This window comes from Pelmatolapia mariae, linkage group LG7, assembly GCF_036321145.2.
Source record: "Pelmatolapia mariae isolate MD_Pm_ZW linkage group LG7, Pm_UMD_F_2, whole genome shotgun sequence".
NCBI lineage: Eukaryota > Metazoa > Chordata > Actinopteri > Cichliformes > Cichlidae > Pelmatolapia > Pelmatolapia mariae.
In genome coordinates, this window is record NC_086233.1 from 41,892,069 (window position 1) to 41,908,463 (window position 16,395).

Sequence of the window (16,395 nt, forward strand, 5' to 3'; positions counted from 1 at the left end):
GTGGTGGAATGAATGAGGACCCAAGATGCAGACGGCCGTGGAGATGCGAGTGAGGTTTTATTTACAGTGAACAATAACCAAGGTGAGGGCAGAACTGAACATAAACCTAAACTGGGAAAAGCTAACAGACAAATCTGAAAACATAAGGGCAGCGGGGAATACACAGAGATGACACGAAGAAGGCTGGGAAGAGAGGCGCGGAGTAACACTGACTTACACGGAGAAACACAAACGACACGACCAGGAACACAGGCAGACACATACTATAAATACACACAAGGTAATGAGGGAATGACACACAGGAGGGGAGCACAGCTGAACCTAATTCACAAGACAAGACAGACCTACAAAGTAAAACAGGAAACTCACAGACTGTTTTACAACACAAAACTCGGGGTCACGAACAGAGCACAGAGGGAAGACACAGGTGGGGATAATAAGACACGAGAACCAAACCTAAAGAATTAATACAAAATCAGAATAAACTAGAAAATAATAACAATAAACTCAAAACACTGGGTCACGACCCAGGATCATGACAAAGCCAGAATGGATGCAAATCAGGTCTGCTCACTGATTTGATTTATTAAGCTGCAGATGTTACACTGAGCTGTTTTTCTTAAATTAATGAGCCTTGTGGGCTTAAATTAAGTTAAATATGATTTAGACACTACACCTAGCTGTTGTTTCAGCAGCTTTATAGCATGCATATATTTACGATATCTTTATGGAACAAATGGCCTGCATACCAAGCTGAGGCCAAACCTTTCACACAAAGTTTTATATCACTCACTAGCCAACTACTGAGCAAGTGAATTGGTTTCTTCATAATACACATTCATGGAGATTAAGTGGTGGTTAAATTAAGGCCACTGAAGGTAGGAAAAAATAAGGGGCAGTGCATGAGGGTATAGAATTCAGAGAAAAAAGTGACAAATTTGTAATAAAAATTGTAAATTTGTCAGGAATAATTCCGAAAATAGCATTTTTCTGGTCAGGAAAACCTAATCTCTTTGCACACTGGGTTTGCGCTACACTATACCAACGACTTAACTAGATTATGCTTTTCAACTGGATTTAGCAACAAAGAAATACTTGTGATTTTAGCTAAAAATCATCACACTGTTATAAACATACAGTCTATTCATAAGAAAATAACCCACTAATTTGAATGACGTGATAGCTTTTGTGTATCAAGAACTACTACAGTATAATGAACAGATGCAAGAAAATCGCTGGTTACACCTTCGGGCTATTCAAATGGGATTTGTGGTACAGCGAGAAACAACTGACAGATTATAAAATTGATCTTTAGCCGTTTGGCACATGGACCACAATAAATGATAAACTGAAGCCTTAAGGAATTATAGTGTTAAGTACTTGGGTGGTTTTCCAGAGAGGATTTTCTTAGAAATGTCTTGTAAAATTTCTAGTAAATCTTGCCGCTTTTTTACTCTAAAATTTGTAACTTTCCTTACTTCAAATTTCTACTTTTTTCTTATAAATTTGCTACTTTCATCTTGAAGATTTGCCATTTTTTCCTTATACATTTGACAGTTTTCCCTCATAAATTTTGCATTTTAATGTAGAAAATCTTCTGAATTTCCCCCCCACACCTGCCTCTTATTTTTTTATACTTTTAGTAGCCCTTTGTAATAATAAAGCACATATAAGTACATGTGAAACAAAATGAAAAAACAAACAAACAAACAAACAAAAACAACAACAACAGATCAGAGGTTGACTCAGTTTAAAACTAGAAATTATATTTTTAATGTAAGGAAATGCAGACAGTAGTTTCCCGCCTCTCCACGTCCTGTCTGCCACATTAGAGGGCCTCGCCTCAGACACTCAGATTAGCTTCAGGGTTCACTAACAAAGATGGGTTATTTAAAACAACTAGATATTGAAAACTTTAAGTCATGGAGAGGAAAGCAAATTATTGGGCCATTCATGCGATTTAATTGCATAATTGGCACAAATGGCTCAGGTAAGTAAAGTTTTTATTGGTGAAGTGATCTAGCTAGCTAGCTAATGGTAAATTATTGTTAAGCTAGCGGCTAGCCTGCAGAGTGTATCTTTCTTTCTTTTCTGTTTGCTAAGTAAAGAGTATGATGTAGTTCTTAGGACTTGGTTTTGTTTGACACAGTTACTGATACAGCTTAAAACTACTTAGAAATTTTATTTTTCATGTAAGGAATACGGAAAATAGTTGAACAACCTCTAAATCCTGCCTGCTGTGTTAAAAGACTGCCTAAGAAAGTCAGGCTAGCTGTATGGTCGTCCTACCAGAGCTGGGTTATTTAAAATAAATTCATATTGAAAACTTTATGTCAATGATTTTAAATCATACTAGGTAAATCTAATGTGATGGATGCCCTAAGCTTTGTCATGGGGGAGCGGGTTTCTTCTCTCCGAGTCAAGCACTTGAGAGACCTGATCCATGGAGCTCACGTTGGTAAGCCCGTCTCCAACACTGCCAGGGTGGCCATGAGGTACAGCAGTGATGAAGAGGAAGAGACGGTCTTTTGTAGGATCATTACAGGTCAGTGGACTCTGCCAAGTTTTTTATTATTGAAGGTAGCATAAGCAAGGCCAAAAATAACAACTGTAAAACTTAAATTAAAATTATAGCGAATAATGTGTATATTTGTTTATGCATGTGTATATTTGTGTATGCATGTTTTCATATATAATGATGGTCCTTTAATATAAGTTTAGCACATTAATAACATTCAATATTTGTCTAGGATAAGAGAATCATCTAAGAAAAAAAGATAATGTAAACTGACAGCTGGGTGCTGACTCATAAAAAAGCTAGCTTTGTATGGAAAATGCTAATAAAGCAGCAACCACCTTTATTATTATGTACTGGCAAAGATCAGATAATAAGCATACACAAAGTACACCAGCAGTAATTCTTATTATCCCAAGTGTTCCCTTGGTATAATGATTTGGTATAATGAGCAATAATTTGGATATCTTTTTTTTAATTATTATTATTTATACTTTATTCCCACATGTAACCTAAAGAACCATTAAGACAGGAATGATTTGATTTTACCTAAAAATACAAAGAAATTGTCTTTGTGGCTGTTGATATTTTTTTTTTCTGATTTATGGAGGTAAAGTGTTTTTTTTGTTTTTGTTTTTTTTTTAGAAATAATCAGGTTTTTGGCACCCAAGGGTGATTCATGTTTTACCTCAGGATACAGTTTTTAATCCAGTCATTTTCATTTGATATCTGTTGTGTTTTTCAGGGGACTCCTCTGAGTATCACATTAATGGCCTACGTGTCACTTTTGCCAAGTATGTGGAGGAGCTTGAGAAGATTGGCATTTTTACTAAAGCTCAAAACTGTCTGGTGTTCCAGGTAAAGTGCCAGAGGCTTGCACTTCACTGGTTTACTGAAAGTCAACACGAAAAAAATTAACTTTGCCAGATTTGTTTGCTGTAGTGTTTTTTTGTCAGTTTTCACATTATAGCTGTGGTAACTGCAGTATTATACAACAAACTGAAAAATATGCCCAAAAGTGTTTGTATTTGCCATATAATGGCATATTTTGTGGTGCAGGGATTAGGGTCAGTGATTTACAAACAATAAGAAGTTAATTAACACATAACCAGTCAAATATAACACGCTAAAAATACTTACTCAAACATAGAAGATTGCTAACAGTAAACTGTCACTGCATTAACCCTTAGATGCATGAGAGACTGGACCCTACACTCTTCCATAAGTGGGTCTGCTTTTTTCCTGTGGCTCAGTTGTGGCTTTTGTCACCCACACCTTCCCATTGCTTCAGTGATCGGGGTGTGCAGTTGGGGGCAACTTTCCAGTTGACTTCTCATATGTGGTGTGACAAGCTCCTTTGAGAGCTCATTGAGGAAGGCCTGTCATGCTGTGGTGATGCCGTTCTTGAATTCAGAGTGCTGAGCCATGAAAAAGGTGTAGGCACTGGTATCTACACCTCCTTTGGGCTTGTTGTAGAATGTGATAAATTATGTTTTTCCTCTTTCTGGTATTTTCATCCACCATTCTGCTGTGATGCATCATGCTGAGGAGTCATAGCCATACAGCCATTCCTTTCTTGGTGATGTAGCTGACCATGCAAAGGTTTGAGTGTAAACTCTGTGCTGTAAACCTCCCTGGACTCAGAAACCTTCATCATAGGAAGGATGTCTGCCTCGTTCTATTGTAGAGTCCCCACAATAGTGTCTGCAGCAGACACTGTGAAAGAGGCACACTGGAGAAACAGTTATCTGTGGTCATGTTGTCTCTTGTATTTCTCAATCTACTGCACAAGTGCTGGACAATGTTTTCCCCTCAGATTCTTCTTACCTTCTTCCCCTGTTTGTCTGCCTTTGTAAACCATTGCAAGTATTGCACAGGGGTTGCATGCATCATAAACCCAGAACATCATTAGGCTATACTTAATGGGCTTGTTTGGCATGTACTGTAGAAATTTGAACCTAACCCTGAATGGCACAAGCTGTTCATCCACAGTGACATTCAGACAAGGAATGAATCCTTATCTGAATGCTGGATGTGTAGATATGTGTAGACATTGCATGAAAACAAGCTCACCAGGCCATTTTTGACCCAGTTATGCATCTAAGGGTTAATAAATAACTAAATGTGAGAGTTTTTTTTTTTAATTGGCACTGTTGGTAAGAGATGTCTTACAAAGATTGTACTCCTCTTGCTTCTCACCAGGGGGCAGTGGAGTCCATAGCTTTGAAGGACCCAAAGGAGCGAACCAAGATGCTGGAATCGATCAGTCAGTCCAAAGAATACACTGCAGAATACAACAAGAAGAAAGAGGCCCTGCTGAAGGCCAAAGAAGACACTCAGTTTCACTTTAACAAGAAGAAATCTGCTACTGTCGAGAGGAAACAGGTGTCTCAGGAAAAAATAGAGGTAGCATACATTATTTTTCTCTATTCTGTCATGCTTCTACATCCCCAAATGTGGAGTCTCTAGATACATGCGCCTACAAATGGCATAAGTGTGCCTGACAGCAGGTAGATTATAATGTCACTATTGCTGCTTCTTGAATAAGGGGTTAAAGTGCATTCTTATTTTACTTTAAAAAACACAAACACCCCAAAAGTCACAAATGATGTTGAAGAACAGTTTTCCTCTCCCAGTCTAAACTTGTGAGATCTAATGGGGTGTTCACATCATTGCAAATTCACGTTTTCCCTGGTATTACCTGTGTGAATTCATTTGTGTTGGAAACATCTTCATAGTCACCATTACCAAGCCAACATTACAATGAGGAGTAAAGCTAAGTGCTGAATCACTCCATTTAAAGTGGGATATCTCCTAACATGACCAGGTTTTACCCAAAATTTCTCCAATTATCCATGAAGCCCATATTTAGACACCACTCAGAAGGCAGTTATAAGGAGAGCATACAGCTCAAGATGTCACTGTTGGAGTGATTGGGGAGTTGGACTAGAGAAAACTACAGAGTATGGCAATGATTTAGCAAAATTACACACCGACTAATTTTAGTGACCTTGGATTGATGCAGTGTGTCATCACTCCCAATGTGAATTACAGTCTTGTAGGGCTGTGCAATATGACCAAAATCTCATATCCCGATATAAGACATTTATCTTCCCGACAACAATATATATCACAAAAATTTTACATCTTCTGTAAATTCTGTGAATCTCGGGCAACTTGACTTGAGTGAAGTGTTTTCAGCTGGGCGTTGTGTACCTGGAGTCGAGTGTTAAATAAGTTGAAACAGCCGCAACTTTCTTCGTGAGTACTCATCATTACACGGTGTGCTGCGGGGAAAAGCCTGTTCTAAGGTTTATTTTTTTTAGCACCTGACGGCTCTTTTTAGCTTCTCGTCTGTAAACACTCTACATACTATTTCACGTGATTCAATTTATTTTGAAAAATCTCAAAAGGATCTTCAGCTTTATTGTAAAAGGTTTATGTGGAAAATAAACAAGCGGACGGCGGAGCCACGCGATGCTTTTACTGTCGTTGTTGCTAACGACAATGCGTAAAAACAGTCGCTTGTCCTTCCGAAGTGTGGTTATATTAAATATAAGAGAAAGATAGAAGTTTAAGAAATTCTACAGTTACCATTAAAAGGATGAAAAAATGTTGCTGTAAACAGTTTATTTTGCGACTCCACGAAACAAACGATAGCATAATATGAAACGATAGACGTTTTCATATCGTCAAACGATATATATCATTATATCGAACAGCCCTACAGTCTTACCAAATCCACATTTAACCTTACCCAGCCTGCTCTGGCCCCATGAATACAGTCAGGTATGGTTGATAGAATCTCTACCTCCATGTTTCTGAGAATAGTTGCCAATAAACAGTTTTTTCGATCCGATATATGAGCGGGTTAGTGATGTCCCACAGGCCTTTGCGTCAGAATGCGGTTCCTCCTCACAGTGAGTTGCCGTTATTTATCTTTGCTCATATTTCCAGGCACAGAAATACCAGGCACTGTTGGATGAACTTCACCAAAGCCGCCTGCAGCTGAGCCTCGCTGAGCTCTACCATAATGAGCAGGGCATCAGTGCTCTTAGTGACACCCTGAAGAAGAGACAGGAGGCTGCAGCTGCAATGAACAGTAAACTGCTGATTTGGGAGCAGACAGTCAAAACTCAAAAGAAAGAACACGGACGGCTCACAAGAGAGCAGCAACACATTGACAAAGAGATCTGGTGTGTTAGTTTTCGTATATGGCTTCAAATTTGAAGGTCTATAAATGGATGCATTATATTTTCATTTCACTAATTTTGTTTTCATTTACAGGAAAGCCACTGGTGACACCTTTTTAATCCAAATCAAATCAGATATAATTAAAAATTTGTTATTAAATTAAGTAAACTGGAAACATTTCATTCTTTCACACAGCACACAGGAGCAAATCCTGTCCCAGTCTCGGTCCCAATACATAAAAGCGAAAGTAAACACGTCTCATCACGTAAAGAAGGCTGAGGATCTCCGTGATGCCCTGAAGAAGAGTCAGAGGATGTTTTCAATCAAAGAGCAGGAGCTGGAAGAGCATCAGCAGGAGATTTCTGAACTTAAGAGGACCTGGAGGAACTATGAGAAGCAGGTCCAGGAACAGGGAGCTGCTAGTGGAAGAGACATTGAGCTAGACATGGATCAGGTCTGTTAGGTTTCATTCCTGCTAATTTTTGTTTGAAGTGTCAGGTAGTTTTCACTACACCATGCCTTAAAAGAAACAATGATAACTGGAGATAAATTATCTGAATTTTAGGAGCGGGACTGTACCTCCCAGCATGCCCCTTCCGGCTCTCTATCTATATATGACCCCCCGGCTCTACAAGCTGTTGTTCTCGTTTTCATGCCCCACCCTCCCTTTTTCAATTCTTTCACTTCTCATTAGTACAGGGGGATCTGCCCAGCCCGAGAGCCACCGCCAGTCTCCTTTGGCGGTGACTCACTTCCCCAAACGGCAGCCTCAAGTCTTCTGCCCTTATCTACTAAAAATGCTGTCAAACCTAAAATGAGGATGTGGGCCCGGCTGGTGAAGCAACATTTAAAAGTTATAGTTATATAGGGACTCTAAGTTATGATTATTATTATTTTTATATGCTACAGTCAGAGCGATACAGAGAGCTGAAGGAGCTTGCCTTGAAGCAGGGGGCTGTCCTCAGCCAGCAGGCAGAGAAGCTTCACTGGGAGGTGAAAGCAGACTGGGTAAAGATAGCCTTTGACGAGCGCAGAAAGAAGGAAGTTGAGGTACTTTCTATGACACAGTTCTTTTTGTAGCATTGATATGTTTAAATCAATAAAATAGCTGTTCAGTCTAATCTTACCTCTGTTTCACATCACAGAACGCTATCAAGTACAACCAAACACAGCTGGAAGATTTGACATGCAGAGCAGAGAAGCTAGAGGAGTACACCAAGACCTGCAAGTATGTTGTGTTTAGCTCAACCACTAAACCCTAAAAGGAAATTGTGCTGTTTTTGTTCTTTTTTTTTTCACTCTCAGCGAGGTGTTAATATATGTTGTATAGTTGTTCGATAGATATATATGTTGTTTTGAAAGCACTGTATGCCTCAGGTCATCCCTTGAGGAGTACCGGCAGCAGGAGGAGAGCCTTAGTGCAGAGCTGCAGCGGGGCCACCAGCGTACTAAGGAGGTGAACCAGGAGCTGAATCAGGTGATGGAGGAGTTGGGGAATGCCTGTTTGGACAAACAGGAGAACAAAAGGCAGCTGCAGCACAAAGAGCTGCTAGAAAAGCTCCGCAGACTCTACCCGGAAACTGTGGTAAGAGGCAGTGAATAGTGAGGTTGCAGCAATTCCCCAAAACTGTGGTTCGGGACATAACACCTAACGTACCTTGTTTTTCTTAACACAAGGTACGTGGGGGGGGGGTGTCATTTTGTCCCATCCCCTCAACAGCAGTAATGGCAAAAAAAAATCTTCTTGAAGAAGGTGTTATTTCCATCTCATGTTTCTAACTTTAACTAACAAAATGTAAAAAAACCAAACATTTTTTAGGGATTTTATTACTTTTATCAGAGATTTTGATTACATTTTTACATTTGATTACAGTCGCCACAGCACTTCCTCATAGGGGATCGTATGATGGAGTTTTCTCTGGTTTTTTTGTATTATTGAGGGTCTTGGTCTTAAAGCGCCTTGAGACAACTGTTGTTGTGATTTGGCGCTATATAAATAAAATTGAATTGAAAAAATTCAAATATCACAACTCTTTAAGTTCAGACAACCTGCCATGTAATCCATGTAAGGAAGATGCCTGTACAATTTTCTTAACTAATTTGTGACATGTGCTGTTTCAGTATGGCCGTCTGTCTGACCTGTGCAGCCCTATCCATAAGAAGTACCAGCTGGCTGTCACTAAGGTGTTTGGCCGCTACATGAATGCAATCGTCGTAGCATCAGAAAAAGTAGCCTGCGACTGTATTACTTTCATCAAGGAGGAGCGGAGGGGACGCGAGACGTTTCTTCCCATCGACAACTTGATTGTAAGGGAAAAGTCAAGCTGTGCTTTCTAAATCATAGCTTGACTTTTTGGGTTTGTTAAAAATGGAAAACCTTCTAAAAGGCCCTGAGAAATAATGGTGTAGTTTAAGTAGACCAAGTAGTATAAATTTGCCATTCCTAACCATCACTTCTGTGTGCACAGCTGAGTCCACTGAACGAGCGACTGAGGGAGATGCCTGGTGCCAAGATGGTGGTGGATGTTGTGCAGGTTAATGCTACCACAGTTGCTACTCAGCTGAGGAAAGTGGTGCAGTTTGTCTGTGGTAACACTCTTGTGTGTGAAACAGTCAAAGAAGCCAGGAGTATGGCCTTTGATGGACAGGAACGCTTTAAGGTAAACTTTCCTCTTTTGAGATCCATTAATTATAGAGAGAACCATAAAAAAATTTAATCTGTCACGTCTACTCTAGACAGTGTCTCTTGAAGGGACAATGTTTGAAAAGTCAGGCGTAATCTCCGGAGGCTCCAGCAACCTGCGAACTAAAGCTCGCTGCTGGGAAGAGAAGGACGTTTTGCAGCTGAAGGAACGCAAGACCCAGCTGACCACTGAGTTACGCGTGAGTCACACTAAGTGCTCTCCTTATTCTCTGTTTTCTGCCTCCTCTCCTCTTCCTTTGTCCTCTTCCCTTTGACATCTCAGTCCATTATTTGAAGGACGTCTCAATTCTTATAATACATGTTAATTGAGGGAACGCTAGCTGGAGGAGCTGTGAACACAGCAATAATACTCTACTCTGATATCCTTTGCAGACGTTTTTCAAGCATGCAGAGATGTCTTAGGAGTGGGACATGAAAACCAGAGAACAGAGCAATTAAATATTTAAAGATAGATGATAATTTCAGTAGTCACTGGGATATTAAATTTGGTTGCTGATACAACCAAATTTCCCCTTGCGGGACAATTAAAGGATTATTCTATTCTATTACAACCAGGAGAACTGATAAATATACTAAACTACCAGCTTAACAAGTAGGCATTCCTCTCACTACGTGTTTGAAATCTGTGAGCATGTGTTAGTGCAAAGTAAAGGAATTTAGAACTCTGAAATATAATAAGTTGTTGTATTTTTTGTTGTTGTTTTGGTTTATATACATTGTATTTTATGCACAGGAATCAAGTTGTGTTTTGGTTATGTAACAGGATTTGATGAGGCTGAAGAGAAAAGAGCTGGACCTGAAACAGATCGTTGCACAGGCTCAGGGTGCTCAAACCCGCCTCAAATACTCCAAAAATGACTTGGAAAACCTTCGGAAGAAAAATATCCCTAAATGCCAAGCGGTATGAGCCACACAACTCTGATATAAAATGTGCTGGAATGCCACAATCATTCTAAGTTTAGAGTCTTAACAGGGCGCAAAAGTGTTTTTCACACAGGTGTTGAAATCACCTGAGTTTACAGTTTCTTGGTATTTACTCTGTCATATGTTTTTTCAGGACATTTCTTGTCTGGAGAGTGAATTGGCAAACCTGGACTCTCAGATTCAGATGCAGATGGAGAGTGTGAAGACAAAAGAGGCAAAAATTAAGGAGATCAGAGACAAGCTTGACCAGGTGCTGCTCTCAACATATCATAACTTAGATTAAAATGTTTGCCGCTGAACTTCTGTTGCACGTGAATTCATTGTTGGAGAAATTTCTTTGTCTCTGAATTTTCAGTTTTTCAGTATTTTTAATCAGTAAATCATAAAAATTGACAGAACTTATAACTTTTGCAGTGTTTCGTGCTGGCTTCATGAATGTTGGCTCATTTAATTCTTAACACTGTGAACTGACTCAGACTTTTACAAAAGCAGAATGGAATTTGAAGTGCTGAGTGAGTAATTTTATTAACGGTCTGCTAGAATGGTGGGTTTCCAAATACAGTGTTCGTCTTGTGGCTGGTTACACTTGCACATATTGGATGTTGTATGGATTCTCTCTATTCTCTGTATTTAGATGGAAAACTTGGTGTTTTCTGACTTCTGCGCTGAGATCGGAGTGGACAGCATCAGACAGTTTGAGCAGGAGCGCTTGAAACAGCAGACGGAGCTTGATAAGAAATGGTACTTCAGTCACACACCAGTATTTTCCGTGTCACATGATGAACTTTAAAAGCCAGATCTTTAATGGGTTTTTATGATAAACAACTCAGGCTGGAGTTTGAGAGTCAACATGCCCGCTTAAATGCATGCATTGAATATGAACAAAAACAGCTTGAGCAACAGAGAAAGAAGGTCCAAAAACTGGAGGATACCATCAGTAAGGAAGAGAAACTTATGACTGAGCAGAGAAAGGTAAGTCTCAGTTTTTTATGTTGTTATAAAGCAAATGACAAACATTCATAGCAATATATTTTCCATCCATCCCATTCTGGATGGAGGGGGGGGGGGGGTTATCCCAGCTGTCTTAGGGCGAGAGGTAGGGTACACCCTGAAAAGGTCGCCAGTCTGCCACAGGGCTAACACATACAAACAGACAACCCTACACACTCAACATTCAGAGTTACCAATTAACCTAATCCCACTAATTACATGTCTTTGGAATGTGGGATGAAGCCCGAGTACCCGGAGAGAACTCACGCAAACATGGGGAGAACATGCAAACTCCACACAGATGGGTAATGGTGGACTTGATATCAGGACCTTCTGGCTATGAGGCAACAGTCCTAGTTACTTCTGGTTATTTCTGGCTGTTGCCTTTGTGGATCTTAAGTTCGAGTTTTGCAGATTTTTCAACCAAGCGCTCATGTTTCCTTCCAGGAAGAGCAGAAGTTGTTGGCAGTGGTTGAGGAAGGTCAGAATAAGCTACTTGAGCACAAGAACAAGCTTTTAGCTAAGAAAAGTGAGGTGGCTGCTGCCAAGGCTGAGCTGGATCAAAAAACTCAAGTCCTTCAAGAGATGAACAGGTAACATCTCTGCAATGCTTCTAGTGCCACTGTTTTTGAGATTTCGTGCAGTTATTACTGTCACCATTTGCACCACTGCTGATTGTATTGATTGTTGTGTTGCTGTGAGGTTTCCCATTTGTTAGGTAGCAGAAAAGTTGCATCTAACCCACTACAGTTGCTGATATGCCTTTATTTCTGTTATTTAAAAAAATATTCTGTTTTTGATGCATTTAAGTAATTTTTTCCATCAGTAATATACATGAAATTAGTTTCTTTGAGCTTTGTTTCCAGTAACAATAATGTGTTATAATTGGCTGTTTTCTCTCCACCATCACTCCCAAAACGTTCCCTTCTTCCTAAGCAACCTAATGCCACGAGTTACCATATAAGTCCATGTCAAAACTCGACTTGTGTATCATGTTTTGTCATGGACTCTGTTCTCTGACTTTATTTCTCTTTATTTCGCCAAATAGGGATTTGGCGAAGCTTCAGCGAGAGGTGATGACAACAGAGACGACTATAGAGCAAAAGCGCTTGTCTAGACACAACTTGCTGCTGGCCTGCAAAATCCAGAACCTGCCCATCAGCCTGTTGTCAGGGAGCCTGAATGAAATCAGCGAGGTGCAGGTAGGACACAGAGATGTTTGGTATCTACTCTGACTTGACTGATCACTCCAGTCCTGGACTGTTTATCAAATTCAGCTCAAATTATAATTTGAAAGAAAGGTTTAAAGTACTGTAGTGTTGGTATAGCTGATCATTGATTTGTCTGGTCTGTGCAGCTGGACACAGATTCTGAAAGCACTACAGCCACCATGGACATCTATGAGAGAGAGGCACGACTAGTCATTGACTACTCTGAGCTGGAGACAGAGCTCAAGGTGAAAAACAGGGCAGCATACTTATTCTCTATTGGTGTTCTTTGGTTATAGAACCAGCAAGTATCACCCATTGTGTATGGTCAGAATTTGCAGGCTGAGCAGGAAGTAGAGGCCTCCCTGGAGAACCTGAGGGAGTCAGTTTCCTCCATAGAGGCAGTGCTGCAGCGCACCACTGCCCCTAACCTGAAAGCACTGGAGAAAATGAGGGAGGTGAAGGACAAGTTACAGGGAGTGAAGGAAGGTATTTGTATGAATCTGCTGAGTTTTTCACCTCAAACTGAAACAGCTGGTGCAATATAAGATAAGATAAGATGACCTTTATTAGTCCCACAGGTGGGAAATTTGTTATTTTTTTAAAAGGATCCCTGCTCTGGGTCCCCAGACACGGGTGAAAAAAGTAGAAAAAAACTAAGAAAAACGACCAGGACTAGCACAAAACGGTAGAACATGGTTGCAGAGTCTAATTACTAATACGTTAGTTATAAAGATTACGAGAAGAAAAAAGATAAGAAAGAAAGAAACTCAGAATGAGCAGAGTTGCTGTAACAGGCTGCCGCACACGGGGGGCGCCGGAAGTAAACTTCCCATCCCATAAACCCATCAGGCATAACATTGTGACCACTGACAGGAGAATTGAATAAAACTGATTGTCTAATGGGAGCAGTTAAACATTTTGTCCTCAAAGTCGATGTGTTACAAGCAGGGAAAATGGACAAGTGTAAAGATTTGAGTGAGTTTAGCAATTGTGATGGCCAGACGACTGGGTCAGAGCATCTCCAAACCTCCCCGTCTGTAGTGGTCAGCATTTATCAAAAGAAGGAACAGTGATGAACCAGAATGACCCTGACAGACGAGCTACTGTAACTCAGATTGCTGAAAATCTTAAGGTGTCAGGATTCTTGGTCACATCTTGGTGGCGGATACAGCAGCACAACTTCAGGGGTCTAGTGGAGTTCATTCCTCGACAGGTCAGGGCTACTTTGCATGCAGAAGGAGAACAACACAATATTATGCAAGTGCTCATAATGTGATACCTGATTGGTGTATTTCTACAATCAGCAAAACCAGTTTATCTATACGTTTATATTGTTTTCATAAGATATTCAAACTGTTTATTTGATTAATTAATGAACAGAGGACTGCTTCTGTCTAATCAGGCAGATTTTTCATGTTGAAGTTCATTTATTCCCACGGGTGCGTTTTGCATGTTATAGTGTGTTAAGTGAAGCACCTGGACTGATGATTAAGCTTCCTCTTTCTCTCACTCAGCCTTTGAAGCCAGCACTAAAGCAGCCAGGAAGTGTAATCAGGAGTTTCAGAAAGTCAGATCCCTGCGCCTGCACCTCTTCAGTCAGTGTTTTGAGCACGTGTCTGTTGTAATCGATCAGATCTATAAAAGAATTTGCAGGAACAACAGCGCCCAGGTGAGACAGACAAACTTCACTTTGATGTTTTTTCTTCAATTTTTACATTTTGGTTGTTCTTTTCTCCTTCAAAGTTATGTTTGTAAAATGTGTTTAATTACTTCTCCGTATGCGGAACAAAAACAATGAATTTTGTATATATTCATTAAAGCCTTCAGTGATGATTTACTATACATTACACTGTATACAGGAAACAGTAGGCATATATCTGCTGGCATATATCAAAGTTTCTCTCCTGCTCTGATTTCCTCATGAAGGGCATTTTTAGTATAGTTGAATATATGTGATCCAGCACAAGCTAAACTGTACATAATTTTCGTTAACTTGAGCATTTTAGAAGTCGTTACCTTAAATAATAAAACCTCATTAAAAATTTAGGCTGTCTGTGATTTGTGCTCCAGGCCATTTTGAGTGCAGAAAATCCAGAAGAGCCGTACTTGGGTGGCATCAACTACAACTGTGTAGCACCAGGGAAACGCTTCATGTCCATGGACAACCTGTCTGGTGGAGAAAAAGCCATCGCAGCCCTTGCTTTCATATTTGCCATACACAGGTAACACTGAAGTCACCCCATGGTAGAATACATGAAAAATGTGTTACATATATTAAATGTATTTTTTTCAGTGAATTATAGTTTAAGGTCAAAGAAAACCCTGTTTTTAATTTTAATAAATGTATGACGCTTGTTAAGCTGCAGAATATAATCATGTTAAATAATAAACTACTATTGACCAAAATAATGTGATTATGGTTTTTGAGCAGCCCTAGTGATCAGCATTTCCTTATGTTGACCGACACAAAGTGATGCCATATTCCTGACCCACATTCCTAGTATACTGTCTTTTCTGTTTCCTACTCTCAGCTTCCGGCCTGCTCCTTTCTTAATCTTGGATGAGGTGGATGCAGCCCTGGACAACACTAACATTGGAAAAGTAAGAGTCAAGCTGCATAAACATTCACTATTAATATCCACCACTGGAACAACTCAGTATCCCGGCAAAACGTGTAATAGACACACCAGTCCACCGTGTCCATTTCACGCTTTGCCTTTCAAGACATGAAATCGACACGGTGGACCAGTGTGTGTATTACATGTTTTGGCGTGATATAGAGTTGGCTGAAAACTATAAATACATTGATTACATCCATTGATCAACCTCAGGAAAAAGTGTCAATCAGCAGTCCTCTCCATGATTGTGGTTGTGGGTACGGAACTTGACCCACAGATACACACTACTGGTACTCTTTGAATAGTAGCCTGTCAGAATGAAGACTAGATTTAAAGGACTGTTCAGTTTTGGCACAGAGGCACCTTATTGCAGAACTGTTTGACCTCGCAGTGTGGATGGGACATAATTATGCTAATGACTTATTCTTAGTTGTAAGAAGCAGTGACATAAGCTGGTGTTTTGCTTGGATTGGGGGCTTCTAATAGAAAGGGATGCACTGCAGCAGGAGGACCATATATTTTCAGATTATATTATTTTTGTATATTTACCAAATACATTTTGCCTACTGCATTCTGAAAGGAAACTTTTGTGGGCAATATATCAAGTGCAAATATTCACTGTCTCCAGGTGACCAGTTTCATCAGAGAGGAGTCCAGGGAGAACATGCAGATCATTATCATCTCTCTCAAGGAGGAGTTTTTCTCCAAGGCAGACGCTCTGCTGGGCGTCTATTCAGATGTAACATAGCTTTCATTAATTCTGAAAATTAGTGAAGAAGTTTGAATTCCTACAATGCCAGGCAATAGAGTCATTATTCTTTTGTGTTTGGCAGTTTGATGAATGCATGTTCAGCTGCATTCTGACCCTAGACCTGCGTCCCTATCCTCTGGTTGAAGATGACAATGGGAAACAGACTGACAAAGAGCCCAGCTCCGACAAAAGGCAGGATTGAGCTTTACAGGAATCACCTGGATGAAGCCATTATGTTTTCTTCTTATCTAGTGGCCTGTTGCGTTGTTTAATGGATGTGGTTGTTTCTTAGTGTTCTTCTATTTTGACTACACAGAGGAACTGTCCAGACTAAATGTGCAGGCAGTGGAGTTATCTTGGATATCAAATGATGATCTTTATGTTTGGCTGTTTTAAAGTAGTTCTTGTTCTTTAAAGTAATTGCAATTCACTGAAAATTGTTTTGTTTTGTTTTTTCAGATAAATTTTGACCTCAAGTTATGTTTATG

The 16,395-nt window shown here is 39.9% G+C and overlaps 1 protein-coding gene across 1 annotated transcript; it reads left to right on the top strand.

Moving 5' to 3' along the window:
* The first annotated feature begins 1,881 nt into the window (after positions 1-1,881).
* On the top strand, positions 1,882-16,345 carry smc1b (structural maintenance of chromosomes 1B). Its single transcript, XM_063480943.1, is given in 26 exon segments — positions 1,882-1,990; positions 2,357-2,545; positions 3,261-3,402; positions 4,737-4,772; positions 4,774-4,921; positions 6,473-6,711; positions 6,905-7,163; positions 7,619-7,759; positions 7,855-7,937; positions 8,087-8,294; positions 8,831-9,016; positions 9,178-9,369; positions 9,446-9,592; positions 10,177-10,314; positions 10,471-10,587; positions 10,972-11,078; positions 11,168-11,309; positions 11,775-11,920; positions 12,376-12,529; positions 12,685-12,783; positions 12,868-13,024; positions 14,053-14,207; positions 14,609-14,760; positions 15,070-15,139; positions 15,785-15,895; positions 15,990-16,345. Coding segments are annotated over 26 exon segments (3,747 nt in total). The 3' UTR covers positions 16,110-16,345.
* The last annotated feature ends 50 nt before the right edge of the window (positions 16,346-16,395 follow it).